Genomic DNA, 22804 nt, shown 5'->3' with positions numbered 1-22804 from the left:
TTTCATGTGCTGGCTGATGTTTCCATTGGGCAAGCACTCTGCTATCGCATGCTAAATATTGACCACACAGTTGTGTTTCAGGCAGCTTTTTAAATATTTCTATTAGCATGTTAACCCAACAGGCTGTGCTCTGGGCTTTGAGAAGTAGGTTGTTTTCCAATTCTCACACCAAACTCTTTGTAGGTCCTTGGGCAAATCTTCAAGACAGATCCTGCCCACTGTGACAACTGCAGTCCCACACCAGCTCCAGCTCTAGCAGTCCTTGTTGCTCTTCAAGTCCATAGCTGGGAGGGGAGAGGTGGAAGAGCAGCTGCCTGGCATTTACAGCCAGGACCGGGTGAGCAGAGCTGTGGTTCTGCTGGCTAGAGGTCTTTTCTGCTGGCCAGAGGTCTTATCATGCTCTTGCACAACAAGGAGAAGCCTCTGCTATTTGCACGGGTGCTTCTGAGTGTGATCAGAGCTGTTCTGTGTACTTCACACTGTATAAAGGTTTCTTGCTTTCTCAGGTGTTGGGGAGAGGCTGTTTCGCTCTTCAGAAATAAGCTTTTGAAAAAAAATCGTGAGAACGTTCAGTGCAAGTAAATAGTGTTTATATAAGCCTTTCTATTGTAGCTGTTGGTGAAGGCAGACTCCCTTTGCTAAATCAACTATGGAGAAGCAATGTATTATTTGAGTTTGTCACAACAGTAATTGCTTTTTATTTTTAAGCTGAGCCCCCCAAACAGCTGAATTTTAGATTGATGTTAATTGCTTCCAAACTTGGCTTTATCAGCTTTAGTTTTCTCAGTTTGCTGCTGAAGGTATTTTTGTGGCTTGAAGTACTCTGAAGAATGCAGAGCCCTCCGGCAGTACTGTGCAGGGTTCATTAATCTTGTCTTGACTTTGAGAAATGAGAAGCAAGGTGAGGGAACAAGGAATCAAATTGGTTGAATTAGCTGTGTTTGTTTGGAAGCAAAGAAAATATTCCATTATTTAACCCAGCTGCTGTTCCCGGAGTCCTCATGCGGAGGCATAGTGAACATTATTTCTGACAACAGACCTTCTCAGTGATATGGCCTCTTGAGTTAGATTGTATGTTTGAGTGAGTCCCAAATCTGGAGCTTTGCTGTGTTGGCCCAAGAGGCTCCTTTCTCCATGGACCGCAAGACACGGTGCTGTTGATGGCTGGCTCGAAGATGGGTTCGTTACCTAAAGCTGGCACACTGGCAGGGTGGCTGACTGCAGAAAGAGGCAGAAAAGGTCTTAGGTCTCCTCTCCCCATCCAAACCTGGGGAGAAGCAGGAGCAATAGGCAGTAGGGGGAGAGAGAGGCACCTGAAGAGCTCCATCCCTGAAGCTCCAGAAGGAGCTAAGGGATGTCTGAGGAGAGGGGCCAGCGTGCGCCCTCGGTCTCTGCGCCCCCCTGCCTTCGGGTGCTGGCAGCCAGCGGTGAGGGCTGAGGGGGCCAAGCACCGAGGCAGGATAGGCAGAAAACCAGGCTGAAAGCAGAGGTGGGCATTTGAGCAAGGGGGAGGCTGTGCTGAGTGGTTGGATGAGCTCTGAGTGCCCTGCTAGTGGGGATTCGTGGAAAGCAAACAACTTAAGATTCCTCTGGCAGCTTGCAATATAAGTGTTTATTCTTATATATACACAAGCTCCTTTCAAAACCTCTCCAGCTTCTAACTTTGAGTCATTAAATCATTGTTTATCTCAACTTCTTTGATCACATTTCTGTTTAGGTGAGAAATATAAGGCTAAAATGTCATTTAACAGGCCAGAATAAGCCTAGAGCACTCTTCTCTTCCTAGTCCCCTTTCTAAGGGAAGATCAACTCTAATCCTCCTGTAATAACTGCAGCATCCATCCAGAAAGGTATTTGCTCATGCATTTCTGTGGAGACAGACATACTGATTGAAAAGATTTTCTACAGAGCCCCGTCTTCTCTGCCTGCGTCCCCCAGGCAGGAACGCTGCAGCAATCAGAGGAGCACGGAGATGAGAGCTGGGCGTTTCATCCTTTGGTATACAAGCGATATAATGTCCTGTTCCACTTGCTGAGCTGCTGTGGATGAGCGCGCTTTCTCCTGGGGATAATGGCAGGCAGAACACACAGTGCCAGAAAAGAGCAAAGTAAAACCCTACAGATCCCTTATGAGGCAAAACTTAACAGTATTGATTTACATCAACTGTAGATATGGCCATATACAAGCTGTGCTGTTGAACAAAATGAACTATTTTATAAGTAGCCATTTGAAAGATGGATGGTTGCTGAATTTGTAGGGTTTGGCCTCTGCGTGCCTGGGGGTGCTGGGGTGGTCGGGCATGGCAGGGGAACCCGAGGCAGGAGTCCACAAGCTGGGAGCACTAAAATGCATGGGGGATGCCTGAATCTGCAGCCATAGACTTCGCAGCAACTCTGGGTGCAAGAAGATGGGCGAAGCAGGAGGGCCCAGAAAAGCAAGGCATGGTGTAGAAGTTCACTTTCATATTTTTGTGCTACCAACCAAAAATCCTCAGTAGCCATAAAAGCCCTGCAAAAAAAGTTCTCTCTGCCAAGCACTCCCTGCAGCCCAGGCACTGCTGGGCAGGAGCGATAGCTGTTATCATCCTGGGTGCTTTTCATGTTATTCAACTTTTTTTGCAGTTTCTAGGGGAACACTTTATAGCACTATATTTATTGGAACGTCTTTCCAAACACCTCCGCCAACACTTCATTAATGGAATTTTTAAGCCTTGCTTCAGCTTCTGCAAATTAATAGCGTGTTCCCTTATGGCAGCTGTGGAGCAAGTGAGACATATATACTCTCTGAAATAAGTTAGAGGGTGCAGAGACAGAGGGGCAGCTCCACCATTTGTCTGCATGTGCTGAGCCCCCCTGGGGAGGTAAGGCCATCATGCGCTCTTGCGGTGTTCCAGTCTGCTTTTATTAGTGTGCCCTGAGGAACCTGCGCAGATGAAAATGCCCTTGCCAAAGAGCTGGGCCATAAAAATTAACTTTTTGTTGACTTTCAGCACATCTTTTCTTTCGCTTCAGTGTCTCTGCGCAGAGTGGCAGCTAGTGCAGACCTGGAAGAGGCTGTGGAAGGCTGCTAAAACAGTCCCAAAACCTGGGATATCCTAGGGCAGACCTGGCTCTAGGGCTTGGCAAAACCAGGCAGCTGCCCTGGAAAGCAGCAGATTGCCCAGAGCAGGAAAATGGGTTGGACCTTGTTGCCAGCTTTTGCCCACGTTGGCTGCCTGGGAAGGGCAAGGCTGGCAGCTATGGCGCCAAGGGCTTTCCAGGAGAACCCTCCTCGCTTGACTTTTCAGGGCTGACCCTCAGCATTAGGCTGGCAAAATTCAATTTGTCTTCAAGTTTAGGACTTCTTGAGCCAGCCGTGCTCACAGGCTGCGAGCAAGGAAGCTGGGAGGAGGTATTAGGGTGTCTTGAGAAACAGCGCTGCTGTGAGAGTGGAGCTGTGCAGGTGACAGGGGACCGGATTAGCTGTGGCAGGGTTAATGGGACACTGAGTCGTGTTGACAGAGCTGTGTTTCCTTATAGAACAGACACCAGGTTGTGTCTCAAAACCAAATGGTATTGGCTCTAGGTGGAAATCTAATGGCTTTTGCTTTCCTTTCAATGAGTTAAAATTCCGTGAGCTGCTTTTGGAGAAGTACAAAAAGACAGCCCCAAGGTCCTGGGTGGACATCTCTTCTGGGAATGCTGTCTTGGGAATAGGGCTGCGATGCTGAGAGCTGTGTGAGCTGTTACCTACTCCAGATCCTGCTGTGCGATACTGTGTGCAGCTGCAGAATGAGCCATTCACTGCTTGGGAAAGAGCATTTCTACTATCTTGGATATGAAAGATGCCACAGCAAAACATGTTGTGCTCTTTGCTTGGCCGTGTGTCTAGGACCTGCTATCGGGTAGTATAGATTACTATTGATAGACTACTACCCTGGAGCAGAGTGCATCTACGATGCAGATAAGGAGTGTGCTGTTCCTGTTACTTAGCTTGGGTTTTCCATTATTTATTTTGCCCTTACTGTCCTGTGGCAATGAATCATCCACTATGTGATTCCCTGGTCTGGCAAACAGTCAGAGGTCTGAACCTTGGTTGCTGGCTGAACTTGCCGTCTTGCCCCATCCAATAACCCAGGACTTGCCATCACGTGTCCTCTGAGCAGCAGCCTCAGCCTTCCAAAGTCAGAACATGAAGTAAAAGCAGACGTCTGAACACAAGCTTTGCCATCTGATGGACAGGAACCCTGTAGAGATGAAGCTTTCAGGGAGTCTTTGGCTGTTTGGGGGGTGAATCTGTTGTAGGGCAGGTTATTTAAAAAAAAAAGGCAAAAAGAAAAACCCCAACTTGAGGCATGCTGAGAAATGGAGCAAAGCTATGGGTTCCTCCTCATCCCATGGGGAGACAAAGCGCCATTAGTGCTGTGAACTGCTGGGCTCACGTTTGCAAAGGGACTTGCAGAGGCGATTTCAGCTCTTGTGCTTCTATCCCTCCACACAGACCAAGTAACCAGAGGCCAGTTTAAGCACATGCATAGGAGGTGGAGAGGTGAAGGGGCTGCCTGGTGCAGGTGACTTTTTGCAGTTGATGCAGTTTCTGCTCTCTATTGAAACGTTGAAAGCTTAGTGTGGCCTTATGCAACTCAAGTCCTTCCCAGGATATGATGCCTCCTTGACTGCAGGGAGAATTTGATCTCATGCTTGCCAGATGCCCTTCTATTTCTCACATTTGAAGAACAGTAATTCTGGAAACCTTTTTTTTTTTTTTTTAAAAAAGCATCCTTGCAGAAAAAAGCCTTAGAAACAGAATGTCAACATTGGAGAGGGCTGCTGGGGACAAGAAGCCAAGTTTCTGGCTCTGTGCTAGTATACCTGTGATAAATGGACCAGCAGCTGACCTTTTGGCTGCACAGTGGCATCGCTGTAAGCTCAGAGAAGAGTGGAGGAGAAAGAAAAGGGCTCTGCTTGCTGCTAGTGAGGGATGGGATGTGGCGAGCAGGTGCTGTTAAGTACTTGGCTATCCATCTGTTGGTGGGTCAGAGAGAGAGTGAATCGAGCAGGGTCTTTCCCTTCCCAGATCACATGAGCTCATGCCTACACCAGAGCAGAGGAAACATGCCATGGGTGTTTTGGGGTCATATCTGTCTTCTGTCACCCCTCCCTGGGTTGGGCACTTATCTCATAGCTCAGCTCTAACTGTGGCTCTGTGTGTAGGCACAGAGTATTTCTACCTAACAGTAGGCACAGACATTTTCCTTGCTTTTCCAATGCCCCCAAAGCTTTAACACACCCAGTATGTGCTTGGTCACTTCTTATGTGACTTTCCCAGCCCACGTGCCCTCCCTGTGGGAATACTGGGTCACTGCTCCAGCAGGGTACCAGGCAGAGGCAAAGGCAGACTCCAGTGGTTACAGTGCTGGGCAAGAGCATGTCCTGATGACTCTGAGTTCTTTTAAAAGAAGTCAGTTCCAGATATCCAATGTGTGTAAATACCTCACTTAGTCCCTAGTTCCTTAGCCTAATCTGGAAAATCACCTGAGTTCCTAGTTGGCTCCTAGAGCTCAGATTATTTTTTTTTCCCCATCTCCAGAGTTATATCTATTGGCGTTTAAGTTCTATTCAACTTTGCCTGAAAGGCCAGGACCTGAAAATACAAAGTCTACTTGTTTCCAAAGCCTCCTTTGCACAGGGCTGTGGTGATGGGCCAGCTTGTCGCTCACTGGCAGTAGACCAGTCTGGAGACCTGTCCAGGGTTTGCTCTTCTCATGAAGTTCCTGAGAGCTCTGAGGAGTTATCTGAGAACAGGTGTTGCCTACTCAACAGGGAGTGCAATAGGAGAATAAATAAATCCAACAAAAGAAGATAGGCAGGAAGGACCTAGTTCATGTTAATTTAGTCAAGAAGTTCTCAGGACCTAGCATGGAGTGGTGAGGAAGCTGCCCAAGAGCTGTGGCCTGTGTCTGAGCAGACTCAACCAGGGCTCGGGTGTTCGGAGGACTGGGGCAAGTAGAGGCTGTCACAGGAGTCCAGACAGATTTGAGTTACTCTGTGGGAAGGAGACAGTGGGAGGCACGGGCCGTTCCCTTTGCAGCCTCTGCCAGAGAAGCTTCTTTGGAGCTTGTGCATCAAGATACGAACCTCTGCTTTGCTGGTAGACTTCCCTGGAAAATTAATAGACTGCCTTATTTCTTTGGGAATTAAACTGCTTTTGTGGTATTTTGGGCCGTGCTAGAGTGGAAGAATGATTTTTATTTTTTTTTTCCCCCTCCATTCCCAAGCAGCTGGAATAGATTTGGTCCCATTACTGCCATTACTTGCAATTTCCATTTTTATGGGCCATAATGGGGATGTGATTCTCAGGCAGAGCTGGCAGCTAAAATGGAACATGGGGTTTTTTATTTCTTACAATTCAGCTACTGTTCAGTATGCTTTCCTGAGCCCAGCAGATCTGGGTCTAGGCCAAGGCAGGCACCTAGTGTTTTTGTATTGCTGATACTTTTCCCTGTAAGCCGTGGTCAGAGCCCTTGTTGATGCTGCTTCATTGCAGCAACATGAGGGTCTGTTTAGAATTACTCTTGGCGACACACTGTAAAACAGAAGTTTTCTCTGGAGCTCAAAGATGTAAACTCATTCAGTTCAGTGTCCCTCACCTGAAATACCTGTTAAACTTGGTACAGACAAGGCAAAGTTTTTGGCCAGAAAATTCATCACAAACTAACTTTCTGTACTCATCCTCAGTTAAAATACACTGCACCAGCTTTTCAGAAATGTCACTAATTAAGGTTTTCAGTGCTTTGTGATTGGCAGGTGCTATTGCATTTCCAACAGCCTTGCAGACCCCGAAGCAGAGAATTCAAGCCCAATGGGAACATGCTTCCCTGCTTACCCCAGGATCAGCAGCCTGGGGGCTCAGCACTGCCGGGAATCTGCCGACCCTAGGTTGGGAGCCAGTTTCCCTGCTGTGATGTGGAACAGATTACCCACAAAACCAAATGGTTGTTGTAGTCTGCTGACTTTTTTTTTTTTTTTTTTTTTTTTTGAGCCTTGTGCCTCTATGTCCCTCCTCCAACACTTGAAAAGAGCATTACGTTTGCAGTTCCATTTTCTGTCTGTACCCAGGATGCTGGGTGCAGGCACCTTACCTCTGCCTTCTTCACTTGTCTCAAAACTTTACGAACAGGGCCACATGATGCAGCTGACATGCCCAGCCTTTCTTCCACCATAGGCTTTTAAACCCTCAAACTGATCCTGGGTGTCTGCTCTATTTTACCAGATTTCAGCTCTCCAGGCCTTTGCTTATTTCCAAGTATGTCTGAGCAGTAGGCTTTATTTCCAGTAGGGCTCCTAGTTTGTCATTCATTTTGATATGCAGCTTCATGGCTTGTTTTCTAAAGAAATTACTGGTGTTGCTGGCCCTTGAACCAGGACACCACAAGCCGTATCCTTGTGGTGCTGCTGGCTTTATCTCTGTTTTCCCCTTGAGTTTTCTTTTCTTCTTTTTTCCCCTCACAGTTCTTGGACCAGTTTCCTCAGTCAGTGGCAGGGAAAATTATAGACGTGTGGTACCTGGCGTATCAGGGTGTAATTTACTTGTGAGTGGTCAGCTATCAAATTGAAAGAGATTTTTAAAATCAACCTGCACTGAGATAGCTGGGAGAGGCATCAGCTGGCTCCCAGCTCTGGATCAAACCTGAAGGTTGTAGAACCTGTGAGAGGAGAGCCCATACCTGATGCCACCAAGAAACCTCTAGGTCATTTCACCCCTTTGCGGGGAAGAAGGTCTCTCACTTCACAGTGCAGTCTTCTCCAGGAACGGCTGTTTCTAGGAACCTTTTTCAAGGGCTTCTGCAGTCGAGCACGGTGAGGCTTCCTTCCTGGAAGCTCTTGCACTTGTTAGCCAAAGGAAATCACAACTGAACAAACGCTTCCAGAGCTGTGTAGGCTGGCCTCAGAGAAATGTGCTGGTAGCGACTCCTGGGTGGGATCTGGGTTGCATCTGAGCTGAGCATCTGCACTTACCATCTACAAAGCAGTCCCAACTGTTTGCTTTTCCTCTGCCCTGCTCCTTCCCCAGGTTGACGTCCTCTCTTGTTTATTTGAAGTGAGAAATGCAATGAGTGAGGCTTTTGTGGAGAGTATTCAGAACATGCACTTAGCTGGGGATGTGGAAGGAGGTTTAAATAAAACAAGGAATTTAAGTGCTCTGTTCTTGAATCAAGGACTTTCCATGTCTTTGCTTACAAGGGGACACCTATCTGGAGCCTCAATACAAGAGCAAGGCTCATACAAAATGAGCTGATGAATGCGTTCTCTGGGGGTGGAAGGCTTCTGGCTGCCACCTCTGGAAGTAGCTTTACCAAACTCTGGTCTTTATGGTAAAGCTCAAATTGAGGTAGCAGAGTTGGACGTGCATGACATCTCAAAGATGGCTTTTATCCCGCTTGACTGATGTGTTCTGTGTCAGCGAACTGGTTGGGCAGTTCAGAATTTGTGGCACTGGAGAAGGGACTAAGGAGAGACACCGTTCCCTGGGGACACAAGGCAATCAGTCAAACACTTCAAGGGGCACACACCTTGGGAGCTGAACAGGTGAACTCCACCATGCTGTGCCTTAAAAAAGCTCATTGGGACATACAGTCCTACGTTGTCTTCAAAAAAGAAGTGAAAATACCTCCTGCTGTTGTCTGGTAATGAATGAGCTGGGACCTGGTTTCGTGTGTCTCAGAGCCACACGGGGTGTCTGGGGGACGTATCAAATAAAAAGCTTTCCAGAAATCAATGTATTATCTTGTCTGTGCCAAGTGTTCCATTAGCAGAGGTAACAAGAAGAAACTCTTTCGTTCCTCTAGATTCTTGAAACTGGGAAACTAGCCAGGAAATATTAGATGTTAGACAGCCAATAGCTGTATTTGTCTTCTACTGTCCAAGGTGTAAACAAGCAGTGAGAAAAGTACACAGCCTGGCTATTTTAATACACAGCCTGATGCCAGGATTCTTGCCCTGGTCTTGTCTCTCTCTTGCCTCTCATTTAACAATATCTCCCTGACTGCAAATATGGCTTGCAAAGGCAGAGCAGGACCTTCGTGCTTTTTGATTGGAAAGTCTTGCAACTTTGAGGCTTTCGGCAAAAATGGGAACAGAGGTTTTCCCTGGTTTGAAAATGAGAACTTGGTACGAGAATGTCGATAAAGACTAAGAACTGCCGTTGTGGTGTTTTGATAGAGAGTTCTCTTTGGTGAAACAAATGTATGGGGATAGGGCAGGACTTGCTTTTTGGTTTTTATGGGAAAAGTTATAATAAGACAGGGAAACAAGTGCTTTTAGCCCAGGAGCAGCAGCTCACCCTTGAAGGGTGGGGGGGCTCTGCTCCATCAGTCTCAGTGCAGCCCAGTTTTGCACCTGGTTATTGCAGGAGGCGTCACACAGATTTCTGTGAGAAATCTGGGCACTTGGAGTATGTTTAGCGTGATTCTAAGCCTTGATTTTTCCAGCTCACTCCTGTGCCAGAGGAGGTTATGTCACTGATCTGCACCAAGTTACTCTGTGTTTCTGAACTACTGGGCTAAAGCTTTGAGATAGTTGCACGTGTATGTGTCACGGTGATGTAGGTTATGTCTCTGAAGTAAAATTCTTTTGTATGGTAACTGAATTACAAACATTCTTGGGTGAAAGTACGTACTATACTCTGTCTAAAGCATTTATAGAATATGGAAGTGAAATGAATGGTGATTAATGGGAATGCTGTGGGGAAACAAGGCGCTTCATTAAATCAGATCTCCGGAGCATAGCTATGTTGTATTTGTCATTCGACCATACAGCCTGTTCTGTTTAAGACTTCCGTATGATACGAGATAGGCAAGAGCCACTTATCCAGAAAATAGAGGATAATCACATTATTAATACAGAATATACACCAAAATTCAGGTTTATTTTTGTGCTTCTTTCATCATCTTCTGTTCTTCATTAAACTGTCATGTCATTTGGTAGATGCACTGGGCTTGCTTCTGAGGAGCAATTCTAATTAGGAACTGATCAAGGCGTTTCTGATTAAAGGCACGTTTGATCTTTGGTTTTATTCAGCACTTACAAAGGAGAAATGATTGTTACAGCATCTCTGCTGCACTTTATAGCGTGCCTAAATTCCTGCCTATGCCTAAGCCAGAGATTTGGTTTTTTTGTAGTTGTAGAGTATTTGGTAACTCATTAAAATAAGTAGACCTTGCATATCCAAAAAGTATTGTTATGTTTATGTGAAAATAAAAGGATAACATTCAGCATGTGAAGGGGGCGTTTGGAGTAAAATGTAAAGATTTGAAAGTCTATTATAAGGAAGAAAACAGTGCCAACGTCTTGCAAACTCCAGGTGTAAGAAGTGTAAGATTGCGATTTGTGGTTGCACAGGGCTTTGCACAAGAGCTCTCCTGCGGTGGTTGTTACTGGATCCCAAACAAAGTAATTGCAGCAGCTGCCCTTCCTCCATGTAAACACCGTGATCTTAATCTAATGCTAACTTTGTAAGTTAATTTTAGTTTATACCTAAGGTGACAGTCTAATGGTTTTTAAGGATTGTGCTCGCACGTATCAGCCTTGCAGCAGTATCCGTTCATATGTGGGCGTTGATTACCTAACGCCTGATCCACTGCCTGGGAAGGAGCGGGGACAGGGTTTCATCCTTCCCTGTGCAAAAAGTACCAGTGGACATGGGTGCTGGACTCACCCCTGGCTCCCCTGGGAGGGGAGAGGCCCTAAGGCTTAGGCAGTGCCCAAGGCTCCCTGGGTCTGGGTTGGTTTCCTACCTCTGTAGGGTGTTTCCCATACAACCATGCAAAGCGCTGCCTCTCTCTCCAGTCTCAGACCTTCATCGGTATGAAGATTGTGGTAAGGGATCACATTGTTCAGGATGAGTTTTCAGCCTCAGGTACGACTTCCATGCAGAAAAGGCAGGAACATCTGCTGGTATAAGCTAAGGAAATTGCATGGACCAGCAGAAAGCTTGGGGTTTTCTGGGTTTGTTACTTGGAGCCCCTCGTGCCTTGCCTGTCAGCCTGAATCTGGGCAGCCTCAAAGCCCGAGGTGTGTGCAGACCTGGAGCTGCTGCTGTGGCCCCGATGTCTCCCGAGGTCCCGCAGCATCTGGCAGCTCCAGCACGCACCCGCTCCCAAACAGGAGCACGCTCCTCGCACGCACTGATTGACTGCACAGCCCACACATGGCAATTTTTAAAACATTTAAATAGCCTGTCTTCTTTGCTTCATCTTGACAATTGATTTTAATCAGTATTATCAGCTGCTTAAAACACTTAATTCTCTGAAGCACTATAACCATTCAGCCTCCAGGAGATCTGGGGAACGGAGGTACAGGATCGGTGATGTTATCCATAGTTTTGCTCAGGAGGAGGTGGTCTGAAGTCCTCATTTCATCGTTTGTGCTCCTACTCGAGCTGCTGCTGTTTGCAAGAGTGTGGCGCGTTTTCAGCCCCGTGCCATCAGTGGAAGCAAGTCAGTCTGCAGAACATTTCTGAGGTTCAAACCAGCATAAAAGGAGAAAACCTCATCCCTTCCCACCCGCCCCACCGCTGTAATTTATTTGGTTAAAAAAAAAAAAAGGGCACTCAAATAAGCTAATCATATGACTGAGTTATTTTGATACGTGGAATGCTGTTTATTTCTGGCTTGTCAATACTTTAATTAATTTCAATCTGTTTCTAAAACAGAAGTGAAGTACATAATTGATGTGAATCTGTTAGAAGTTGTCCTGCCATCTGCACAGTCTGAAGCGAAGCAGCACAGGCAGTGTAGCATTTGAAGGCATTTAAGGAAGTTATATGCTTCTGGATTAATGCTGACTTCTGATTAATATTTTTAGGTGGCAGTAGGAAAGAATATGGTAACAGCTGGAAAGCCATAGCTCAAATAGTATCTTCCCTATTATCATGTTTCTATACTGAGACGCATGTTGTTAGGCTTACTCATAAAATAACATATCTTGATTTTTAAGTGTTTAACACTCAGCCTCTGATTTTATGCCTAGGAGTAAGCAGGGGAGTAGAAAGGAGGAGAGGCAAATGACAGCTTATTTGTAGTTAAAGACCTGCATGAAATATCATGTCAGCTGGAGTTACAGAGTGAAAAGCCATGAAAACAAAGCAGACCGACTCCTCCACGTATTCCCCTACACTTTGAGGCCATTGCTAAATCAAGAAGAAAGCTCCTTTCTAGGCTATGCTGGTAAAACCCACTGCTCTGAGCTTGTAAGCTTCTTCAGTGAGAATTACACACGTCCCTTGCTATGAAGTGCTCACCACGGTCCCTGGCCTCCTCCAGGAGATGCTCCAGGTTACCTCTGCAAGCAGTGTTATTCCTCTCCAGGTTGGAAATGGGCCATCCAGCCTCCTTTTTATCAGCTGCCCTCTTCTGCTCCCAAAAGAAAAGTCTTATTTATTCAATCCTCACTCTCTTTTCCATCTCTCTCCTACAGGAGGGTCTGTGCAGTGCCCAAGGTGCTCTCTGCACTGAGCTATTTATTAGTGATTTTTTTCCCATTGCAGCGGCAGGCAGGTCAGGGTGTGATGTGTAACAAAAACCAGAGGAGCAATGTGCATGGTCTTACCAACATGACTGGTCTATGCAGTTTAATTGCTGCATAAAATATGCAAAAGCACTTGAGGTCATTTAGGAAAGTTGGTGTGTTTACAGGAAAGTGGAAATTGAGCTTGAAAAAATAATTACACTTTTTTTCCTTCACATTAATGACTATACAGAAGAGCCTTTTAAATGTGTCCATATATGGGTTTTAAGCATTCATTCCACATCAGTATTTCACCTTTTTCCCCAGGTCATTTCTATATTCCTGCTAACCAACAATCATTTTGCCTGAATCTCATTTCCTCACAATAGCAAACCCATCAATCTCTGCTTTATTAAACAGGGAAGCATGCTCGGAAGCCAGAGCACTCAGATTTGATCAAAGATGTTATGCAAACCATTGATTTTAATTTACAGCAATATCTACTTCTTCCATTATTAACAGCTTTGAATTACTGAGACTGAATAATTAACAAATATTCCTACTCAATGATAGATGATTCAAGAGGCAGATGTACAGAAACGTAGCCCAGATGAGCATCCTTCCTGCACCCCCAGTGATGCATATCCCTATTTAATGTTCCCCAGGGGAGCAATGCAACACGGCATGAGAGAAATACTCTTGGAAGCGTCTGGGAGATCTCTCCAAAAATTGTTATCACAGCAAATGCTCCATAGGCAAGTGTGCCAATGTGTGTTTCTGACCAGCCGGTCTGTTCAGAGCCCTGGGCTGTGGCCAGCCAGGTCAAATGGTGCAGAGCAGGATGCCAGCACCTCCAGGGCAGGGCTGCCTCTGCGCACCCCATGGGAAGTGTGGGCTTAAAACATTGCCCTGCTTCCTGGCTGAAGCTGAAGCATCCCTCAGTCTTCAAGCAGGGCAACATCTGGTGAAATGTGGCTCAGTGCTGGCCTCCTTTGGCATTTCCAGAGACTGTTTTGACGAAGAAAACTGAAAAATCTCTGTGCACCAAAGACAACCTGTGGTGGGGAATTCTCTTCAGTGTCTGTTTGCTTGCACAGCTCTGCAGCTGATGAGGCTGGAGGGGGTGGAGGTCTCTGTCCTGGGCAATGAGCTTGCCCTGAGCCGCCGGCAGCACCCCGGGTACCCGGCTTGCCCCCGTGGTGCTGCCTGGCCCAGCTGCGTGGCACTTCAGTGTGGTCACGGCTGGGAGGGAGCAGCGGAGGCTGCGCCTTGACAGAAGGGATGTGGTGCTCCCAAGGAGTGGAGGCGATGCCAAGAGCCTGCTCTGGTGCCTGGGGACAGGGCCATCCTTTCGTGGCAATAGCCTTAACATTTGGGGGGCTTCCTGTATAGGCACAGCAGCTTTCCAGTGGGAGGTGAGTGGGCAGTCAAGTTTGCCCATGCACTTATTGCATGCTGTCTTGATTATCGTGGGATGTTTATGTCCAAGTGTAAACCCTTTGCCGTTAGGATCAGAGCAGCTCATTCCAGGAACAGTTCGAATCAAAACGCTTCACTCCTCTCTACCTCCCCCCAGGGCATCCTGACACCACGTGCCTTTTGTGAGGCAGCTTGGCCACCAGCATCCTCACTGAGGGGAGGGGACAGGGGTCTCTCAGCAGACAGCCTCAAAACCCTGGGGCTTCCCCCCAAAAGCCAGCAGGCTCGGTCACCAGCCCCCCTCCCAAGGCATTGCATGGTGGAGTGAGAAGCCCCTCCATGGCCCATGGCCAGCTCACCCCCCTGGCAGGGCTCGGGGGCAAGGGAGGTGTCTGTCCCCCTCTGAACACACTGCAGAGTGCAGATGCAAGGTGCTCAGATAACGCAGCGATGAGAATTGTTTAGGAACAGAAGGACTGGCAAAGCTAGATAAGACAAAATATAAATCTAACTCTCTGCCTGGCTCTGTATAAAATAAACCATCATCATCCTCTTTACCACTGTTCCATCATGTATGTGCTGCTGTGCTCACTTGGGAGGAAAAGGAACATCTTTTGTATGGTGCTAATGCTGTGTAGTTTGGCATTTTGTTTGACAGACGCAGCCACAGAGCCATGTTAGCCTGTTGTGAAGGCTTATTTAGACAGGTACCATTACAGCTCGGCAGCGAGGGCGCCTTTGATCCCAGCAGCCCCATTGTTCCTGAGGCTTTTCATCCTACCCAGTCCCCAGCTAGACGGCCTGTGGCTGAGATCTGCCTTTGATTCTCAGTCACAGGAGATGGTGTTCACCACGTACTGGGAGTTTGAGAGTTTGCACATTGCTGTATGTGTGTAGGCATTTTGTCTCCTACAGGCCACTGTCAGAGGCGGGATGATGGACGGGGGAGATCCTCTTGATCGATGGGGATTTTCTTCTGTCAGGTGGGAGGAAGCATGACTGGCCTAATGTAGGCAAATTGCAGGCAACAATTGCAGTGTAATTGCAAGAACTGCAGAGACAAAACCCACTTGCTGCAAGAGTTGTCCAAGAGCTAATGACCCAAGGTGTCAGGAAGCAACACTCTCCAATAAAAAATGGGAAAGCTGCATTTAGTTCAGACAGAGCCTTGTCAACATTTCGGAATGCACCAAGGGATTTGCCCAGAGCTACCAGCTTCTTGGAGCCTTAATTGCCCTCACTGAAGTTGTGCTAAGTTCAGGAGACAACTCTAATTAAGTGCAAACTCTTTCAGATGCCGAATAAAAACACATCTTGACTTTGCCCTTCTCCTATCTTAGCATCTATAATTGGCTTGCACAAAAATAAGTGTCTTGCTGGATGTGAACACATGGCTCCATCTGACCCCTTCAGCGTAACACCAGAGACCTTCCTCCATTAAGCAGGAGTGGATTTACTGACGGTGCTGAAAACTGGCAGGGCAAAAGCAGCAGTAATGCCTTTGCCTCTAGGCTGGAATCATTCATTCTGACACAAGACAAAACCCGCTTCCTTACCGGGTACCCTTCACCCTGAGCCACCCATCCCCACTCTCCTGGTTCACTGGTACCCCAACAGCCCACCTCCAGAAGGACACATGCCTGGCAGTGCCCAGGGACTTTTTGCCTGAAAACCTTGTAGAGAGGTGGGATACACCCAATTGTTCACTCTACCTGACATTTACTAATCTCTTAGTTTTAACGCAAGAGATTATGTGGAATCAAAAGATACCTGTGCTTTCACAGGTGAGAAGGCACTACTTGGCAGATGGACATAGGTTTATGAAGCTAAGCTATGCAGTTGCCTTGGACCTCTTTCTTATCATAGCCATGTTGGTTTTGAGCCTGCATGTTGCTGCCTAGTGCTGTGTTTTTCTATGAAACCAGTGTGAGGCCAGGGCACCTCCTTTCCTCTTCTTTACTGACCTATACCCAGCGATGATTTCCTTGTAAAATGGAAAATCAAGGAATTCCTAAGATATCATCCATGCGCAATATGAGGAATCCAACTTCAGCAGGCTGCCGTCTGAGCCACTGGTGCACCTGGCAATGGGCAAAAAAGTCCCATGCGAAGGGGCATTGCTTTTAGGGACAAAAATAGAGACTGTGATTAAGTGGATGTTCTGCAATGCAGGCTCGGGGTGAAGTCAGTCGCTAGAAGCTTATTAAAATGGCACAGGTAGTGGTGGCAGGACCTCAGCAGTCTCTAATCTTTTTTAGCTCTGCCAAAATCAGGAGAATTCAGTGAGATAAAGTGTAGAAGTCTGGAATGTGTTTAGTAAATAAAAAGTGACCCCGGAGGAAGTCAAAGGAAAACAGAATAACAGTTCAATTTTTCAATTACCTGAACAATCTCACAGCATTAAGCCCGGGTGCTGAATACCAGCTCCCTACACTGTGAAAAAATTTCCCTGCTGAATTAATGTCAAGTGCTGCTCTTAATGGCAGTTTATTTCTAGTCACACTTGGTAACATGAACAAACACCCGTTCTCACCCGTGTAATGTAATAGGGAAGGGTACACAAGCAGGCGATGATTTAGGATGCATTTTGTTCTGGATACATAATTAGAAATAGCTTTAAAGGAAAAGTGGCTCAAAAATTTGTAATAAACCCGATTTTATGAGGCATTGAACAGTATTTACGGCATGCTGTGTGTTACCTTCCTGCTTTGCAGGCTCTGAAAAAAACCCAACTTTTTGGGAAACATTTAACAAGCTATTTGTAGGAATGCATACTTAAAATACATCCAACATTGTGTTTTCGTGTTATCCTTCCTTCCTCTTTTCTTTCTCTACATTAACTGAAAGAAATTATTGATGTTAGGGTAGGGGGAAATTGGGCACTTCCTTTTAAAAAAATTATTTTCTTTCCCCTAATTCTGGAAAAGTTACCAAGTGAAAAAGAAAAAAAAAAGTGTCAGACTGCCTCTTGTTCTGTGGCACAGAGCGAAGGGAAGAGAGAACAAGGGGAAAAATTATGTAGAAGATTTCGACGTTCAAGATGTAAAATGCTCATCTTGAAGAAAACCTTGGGGGAAAAAATCAAAAAACAAGAGGGAAGAAAACCAAAATACTTTTGCATAGAAAATAACAGTATTTATTGAGGTGAAAGGGAATGAAAAGATTTTCATCCAGAGGCTCTGAACTGGAAGGGACTTTCAGAAGTCAGGCACGGGGCACTCCAGCTCTCTGCCGTACGTGTCAGCTTATCCAGCCCTGGGAGGCGTGGGTGGCCGTGGGCCTGGCGGGTGTCCTCCGCCTTTCTGCTGATGAACGCAAGCCTCGCAGCTTTCGCCATAAATACGAAATGCTCCTTGTGAAACAGTGCCGAGGTCTTGGTGGGAAGGCTGCCTCGCTGCAGCAGGCGTGGGGATGCTGCTCGCACGCTTGCCAAAACGGGCGCTCGTGCCTGGCACCTCGGTGCTGCCCGGGCAATCCCCTCCTGGCACCATTGCAGCTTCTTTTCTTTTCTTTTCTCTCTTTTTTTTTTTTTTTTTTTTTTGTGTGTGTGTGTGTGCTCCCCAGTTCGAGTGAGGGCTTCGGCGTAGCGGAGAAGATCGTGCTGCTCACCTTCATCTCCGCCGTTATACTGATGGCCATCCTGGGGAACCTGCTGGTGATGGTGGCTGTGTGCCGGGACAGGCAGCTCAGGTGAGCCCACCCAGCCAGCCACTGCCTGCCCTTCTGCGGGGAGGCACTGGGGGAAATCCCTGCCTAAAATGCCCCATGCCTGCAGCCAAGGGCATAAACCACCATGGTGAAGGGTGTTTCTCACTATGCCTTGCACCACGGTGATGTCAGGCTCTCACGCTGGCCTCTGTGCATCCCCACTCGCATTTACACCAGGGTGGTGGGATCATTTTAGTATCCATCCTCTACAATTTTAGCACTCTCGATGTCAAAAAACCAGATAAATCAATGAAAAAGAGAGCTAAACAGCAATTCCTTGGAGAAGCAGGTTGGCCTCTGCCCCTTTTCCATCTCAAATTCCCTAACGAGCCCATCAGAGAGCCGGGCAGATCTGGGTCCTGTTGCAGTTGGGCTGCACTGCCACAGCTTGGCAAATGCTGCTGGTGATTTGGGGGGGGGTCACAGGCAAAACTCCTGTCTCGAGGCTTGCTGCTACCCCTGGGAGTTGTCAGACCAGCCTCAGGAGCAGAGTGAGAAATTCAACAGCCTCTATTCATATGCTGCGTGGGATTTTTAATGGATTTAATTCTATTTTATTGTTATGATTTAAAAAGTACTCCTCAAGTTAAAATTACAGCTTCAGTCTAGATTCTGCTCAGTGCTTTCTGGAAGGATTTTCTCAATTTACAAGTTAAAACAAAATCTTCCTCTTCCACCCCAAACTCCCCAATGCAAGCGGTGAGGCTGAGCCCCATGCAGAGGCCCATGAGCATCTGTTGGCCCCTTCTGTGTGAGCAGAAAGATGTGCTCATGCAGAGAATACAGGGGATGCGCGGCCGTAGAAACCAGGAACGAGCTAGAGGTGACCGCAGAAAGCAAGGGGTACGTTAGAGAGGACCTTTCAGTGTGGTGGAGCAAATTAGACCCAGTCACAAGCTGAAATCTCTGTTCACGCGTAGAGGCTGCTGCACTGACGCTGTTCTACCCTAATATTGTGGTCTGTCTTGCAGGAAAATCAAGACCAATTATTTCATTGTTTCCCTTGCCTTTGCGGACCTGCTGGTGTCGGTGCTGGTGATGCCGTTTGGAGCCATTGAGTTGGTTCAGGACAACTGGATCTACGGAGAGATGTTCTGCCTGGTCCGAACATCCCTCGATGTCCTGCTCACCACAGCGTCGATCCTGCACCTGTGCTGTATCTCGCTGGACAGGTACGAACAGAAGAGCATGGAGAATAATTGTAGTCGCTTTAAGTTTCTTCGGTGCTGTTGCTCGTCAGCAGTAGCCAAAGCGCAAATATGAACCTGCTGGGAACCGTAGAGCAATAAATCTCCCTCGGTAGCTGATTTTGGAGAGAGCTCACTGAATCCTCATCAGTGTAGAAAAACTTTGAAAGGAATGAGTTTTATATTGATGGAGCAAGGCAGGTTCTCGCACAGCTCCATCTGCATTCCTGATCAGTCGTGGCACGGTTTCTTCTTTAAAGTAAAGACAAGATACCTTAAAAATGCATCTGAAGGACAGACCTGCAGCTCTCGCAGACGGAGATGTGCTGAGCACAGGACTTTGGTTTATCAGGGACATGGCTCTCCATTACCATCTCAGGTGCTGCAGGGGAGGCTTGGCTGGTACGAGGCTTGGTGTGTGGTGCTGAGCCCCGTCTTCCCAGGGACTGAAACACTAAATTATCCGCCCTTCTCTCTCCTGTCAAAAATATATTTGACATACCTTTCAAGTGCTATCAGAACTGCTCTTCCTGCTACTAGCAACCATACAGGCAGATGAAAACCAGTATTACTAAATGACACGTTTTGACATATATTGCTAGATCATGTGGAGAAAGAGCCAAAAGAGCAAACCCCCCTTATATTATGGGCTGTTTTTCTAAGGCATCCATTTGCACATCTCCACTAGTGACTGCTAACAAGGAGGCAAATGAAGCTGGTGAAAAGGGTGCCTAGGTTTTATGGGAGATCCTAAAACTTCCTTTTCTTTCAAACTTCTCTTGCAAAATTAACATGCAGCCAAAATCCTAAATAATTTATGGCGAACAATTCTGGTTTAGTGTTGCCTGCAGTTTTTCAGGGTAAATAGCAGAACTCTCCACAGAGAACAGCAAGAATTTTTCACAGGATAAATAGTTAGAAGAAAATATTTTGACGGGCTATTCTAATAAGCAATATTTAGAGCTTGCATTTGATTTCTGTGCAGAGATTTCAACACTTCAAAAAATACTATTACTTAGTATTACTAATATGGCCAAAATAACCATAATCATTCTCGTCATGATGACAATTGATATTTAAATAGCATCTTACATCCAAGGAGTCTGTACCCAGCCAGATTTCAGAAGATACTTGATTAACTACTCCACCGGTGGGCAGCACTCATTTTTGGTGGGTGACGGGGACACCGGCACATGCAGTGTTGTATCTGGAGAGGAGCTGGCCTGCAACGGCTACAGCGCATTTCCTTGTCTGGAAGTTTAGATGGCTGGAACACAAAATAGGAAGCTCATTATCTTAAAAACGTTGACAAATTGCCACTTGGAGCCAATTACCAGTAAAGCAGATGTTAGGCACTGTGCTCTGGATGTGGCCTCGTTATATAAAATATTGGGGTTTGATTCTCCAGGCTCTTAATTAAACATAGCAGATCATGTAGAGAAGGGGACAGGAAGAGACAATACTGGTTTCCCCCCTTCCCTTCACCCCCTGTTCTCAGACACCCTCAGGGGACAGAGGACCCCCGTGTGGGTGCACAGAAGAGAAACTCCCCCCTCTCTCCTGCCTGTGCCATCCTTTACCATGTAGTGAGCTCTTGCTCCTGCCATCTGTCCCCATCGGTCCCCATGCTCCTGGGACAGCCTCGCCTGGGGGTGGTAAAGGGGTTGGGGGTGGCCTCGGGACTATGGCTGTCAAAATGCATGGCTCAGAGTTAATTTTTTAGGGATACAGAACAGAGATCACAGTTTTGTACAGGAAGATTTTCTTTACGTAAGCAGACCTGAGGCAGAGTTTGCAAACAGCCAGCTCAGTAGAAGGAACTGGAAATGGAAAAAAACCCTCAAAACAATTAAAAAAAACCCTAAAATGAGATGGATTAGATTATTCTGGACTGTATGAAACATTCAGAGCAGAGTGTGAACACCTTGAGAGGACTATGTCTCTGCTCTTCCTTCTATGGCTCTTTTATTCTCTGGCCCAGGGAGTCTTGAATTTTCCCTGCCAGATGCGGAGCTGCTGTAGCAAAGGGTGAGCGTTGCTGCCCACAGGAACACAGAGGTGGTTCCCCTTGTTGTGGACAGAGGGAAATGGGGAGCTGAGCCTGGGGACCCCCACTCCATCTCCCATCCCAAGCCAATGCTTTAGTCACTAGTATGGTACACAGAAGAGAACGGCTGTCTTAAAAAAAAAGCAGGAGCTGTAGCCATGTTTTGGAGGAGACGAATTTTCTAAGCTTGTGCCATGTGTGTTCTGAGAAGGTTTTGGGAAGGTGCAGCACCCCCTGCGCTGGGGTCTGAGGGTGCTGGGCACTGCAGTGCAATGAGTCCCGTATCAGCATCACTCCATTCAAGTGGTTCGACCTTCTGTGATAAAATTACCCTGCTTTTAAAGATTTCTCCTTACTGAGTGTGTGTTTGAACCTGTTGCTTGTCCAGAAACATACTTCCTATTCCTTCAAGATTAGAAAGATTCTTTAAAGTTTAAGGAAAAATACACACACACACAGAGGCTAAAAAAAACCAACATCCACCAATCTTGGTGCCAAACTGATCAAAAATAAGTGTTTATGGCTCTGAAGTTGAAGAAGCTGGAGATCATCTTAATTGTCACAGCAAAATTTTTTTTCCAGAAAATGCCTGTAAACTTCTTCCTCGTGAACGCCCTGACAGAAGGAAATCCCCCAATATTTGCCACCCCCAGTATTGGCCGTGTTAGACTAAACAGCAGTCAAATTGCTTGAAAAGAAGCTGAGGGTGAATTCATTGCTGAGTGATGGGTGTGCTGAAAACCTCTGCGAGTTCAGGGGTGAGGAGCAGAGCTGCACTGTCTGGGATACAGAAACAGAGCGGCAGTTTTTGATGGCTGACAAACCTGAAATTGCCAGATGTCAGGGAATTATTTCAGGACACACGAATGCTCTTTCTCTTTTGCATGTGATTACCATACATGTGCTGTTCTTTGCTCTCAGGCAGAGCAAGGGGAAGAGGAAAGGGTCTCCAGGCTTGGTGGCTGGATTGCAGCCCTTATCGTTTGCTTGGTGCTTTCATGCCGAAGAATGGTGCTGCTGCAGGCTAGCTGCAGAGCTGATCTAAATTTTAGGTAATTCTCTGGTACTGTGTTTTTCTTGTTTCTCTTTGCCAAATGGCTTTGCAGAGGGCTTGTTAGAGCAATGACCACCACGCATGGCACCATTAGCAGAGCACCACCAGCAACGTCCCTGAGATAGGCTGCTCCTCTCCAAAGGCACTTCAATTTGCCAGAGAAACTTTTCTCTGTCGTCTAATCTCTTCAGGGCATATAGAGCTCTCCTAGGCATTCAGTCTCACTGTAGAAGTTCATCTTGGATGCTATTTTGACTCCATGGGTAATCATTTGGAGCTTTGCCACTGACATGAGAAAAGCCGGGTTTTCATCTGAGACGTTTCAAAAGGTCTATTTCTTCTCCCAGTAAAGAAGGCACAATTATGTCTGTGCTTACTGACAGTGAGTGTCAGCTAAAAGAGAAAGCCCAAGATCTCTCTGTCTCATGTGAAGAGGAGAATCCTAAGTCAGCTGCGTGGCTTTCATCACTTTCTATTTGATCAGACACCTCAGTATGAATCTGATTGAGTCCCAAGACTGCAGACTTCTGGGACCTCCCAGGACCAAATCTCAAGTTCAGACTACCCACCACAGTGCTTGAGACAGACCAAGGTGCCTCCTGTGGCACTGGACTAGCTCTCCTGAACTGCTGTAACTGAAAACGTTATGGAGGTGGGTCAGTCCCTTGTCATCTTCCTCTCTTAAAGCTGTGTGTCTTCCAACTAACGGTTGGACTTGATGATCTTCAAGGTCTTTTCAAACCTGAATGATTCTATTATTCTTCTGATTGATTGACTGATTAACATGATTTTCAAAATACAGCTCAGTAGGACACCAGTAGGGTACTGTGGCCATCACTGAAGTGGTTTAACATCCACCTGGACTTCATCCTTGAGCACAGAAACAGTCCTGACCTGACCAGGA

The 22804-nt window shown here is 46.6% G+C and overlaps 1 protein-coding gene across 12 annotated transcripts in view; it reads left to right on the top strand.

The window, feature by feature from the left end:
- Nucleotides 1-22804, top strand: part of HTR4 (5-hydroxytryptamine receptor 4) — a 98050-nt gene that overhangs the window by 5334 nt on the left and 69912 nt on the right. For 11 of the 12 annotated variants that reach the window (XR_004843072.1, XM_035902455.1, XM_035902456.1 and 8 more), the window contains 2 exons: nucleotides 17469-17594; nucleotides 18584-18784. Coding sequence is in view for 11 of the 12 variants with exons in the window: in XM_035902455.1 (XP_035758348.1) it covers nucleotides 17469-17594; nucleotides 18584-18784 (327 nt within the window). In the remaining variant the exon portion in view is untranslated. Of the gene's footprint in view, nucleotides 1-2776; nucleotides 2861-17468; nucleotides 17595-18583; nucleotides 18785-22804 lie in introns of those variants that run through there. The other variant, XM_035902453.1, reaches the window with a different exon arrangement.

This window comes from Egretta garzetta, unplaced genomic scaffold (assembly GCF_000687185.1).
Source record: "Egretta garzetta isolate BGI_Z169 unplaced genomic scaffold, ASM68718v1 scaffold209, whole genome shotgun sequence".
Taxonomy (NCBI): Eukaryota; Metazoa; Chordata; class Aves; order Pelecaniformes; family Ardeidae; genus Egretta; species Egretta garzetta.
Note: the sequence above shows the minus strand (reverse complement) of the source record. Positions and strands in the feature narration are given on the sequence as shown.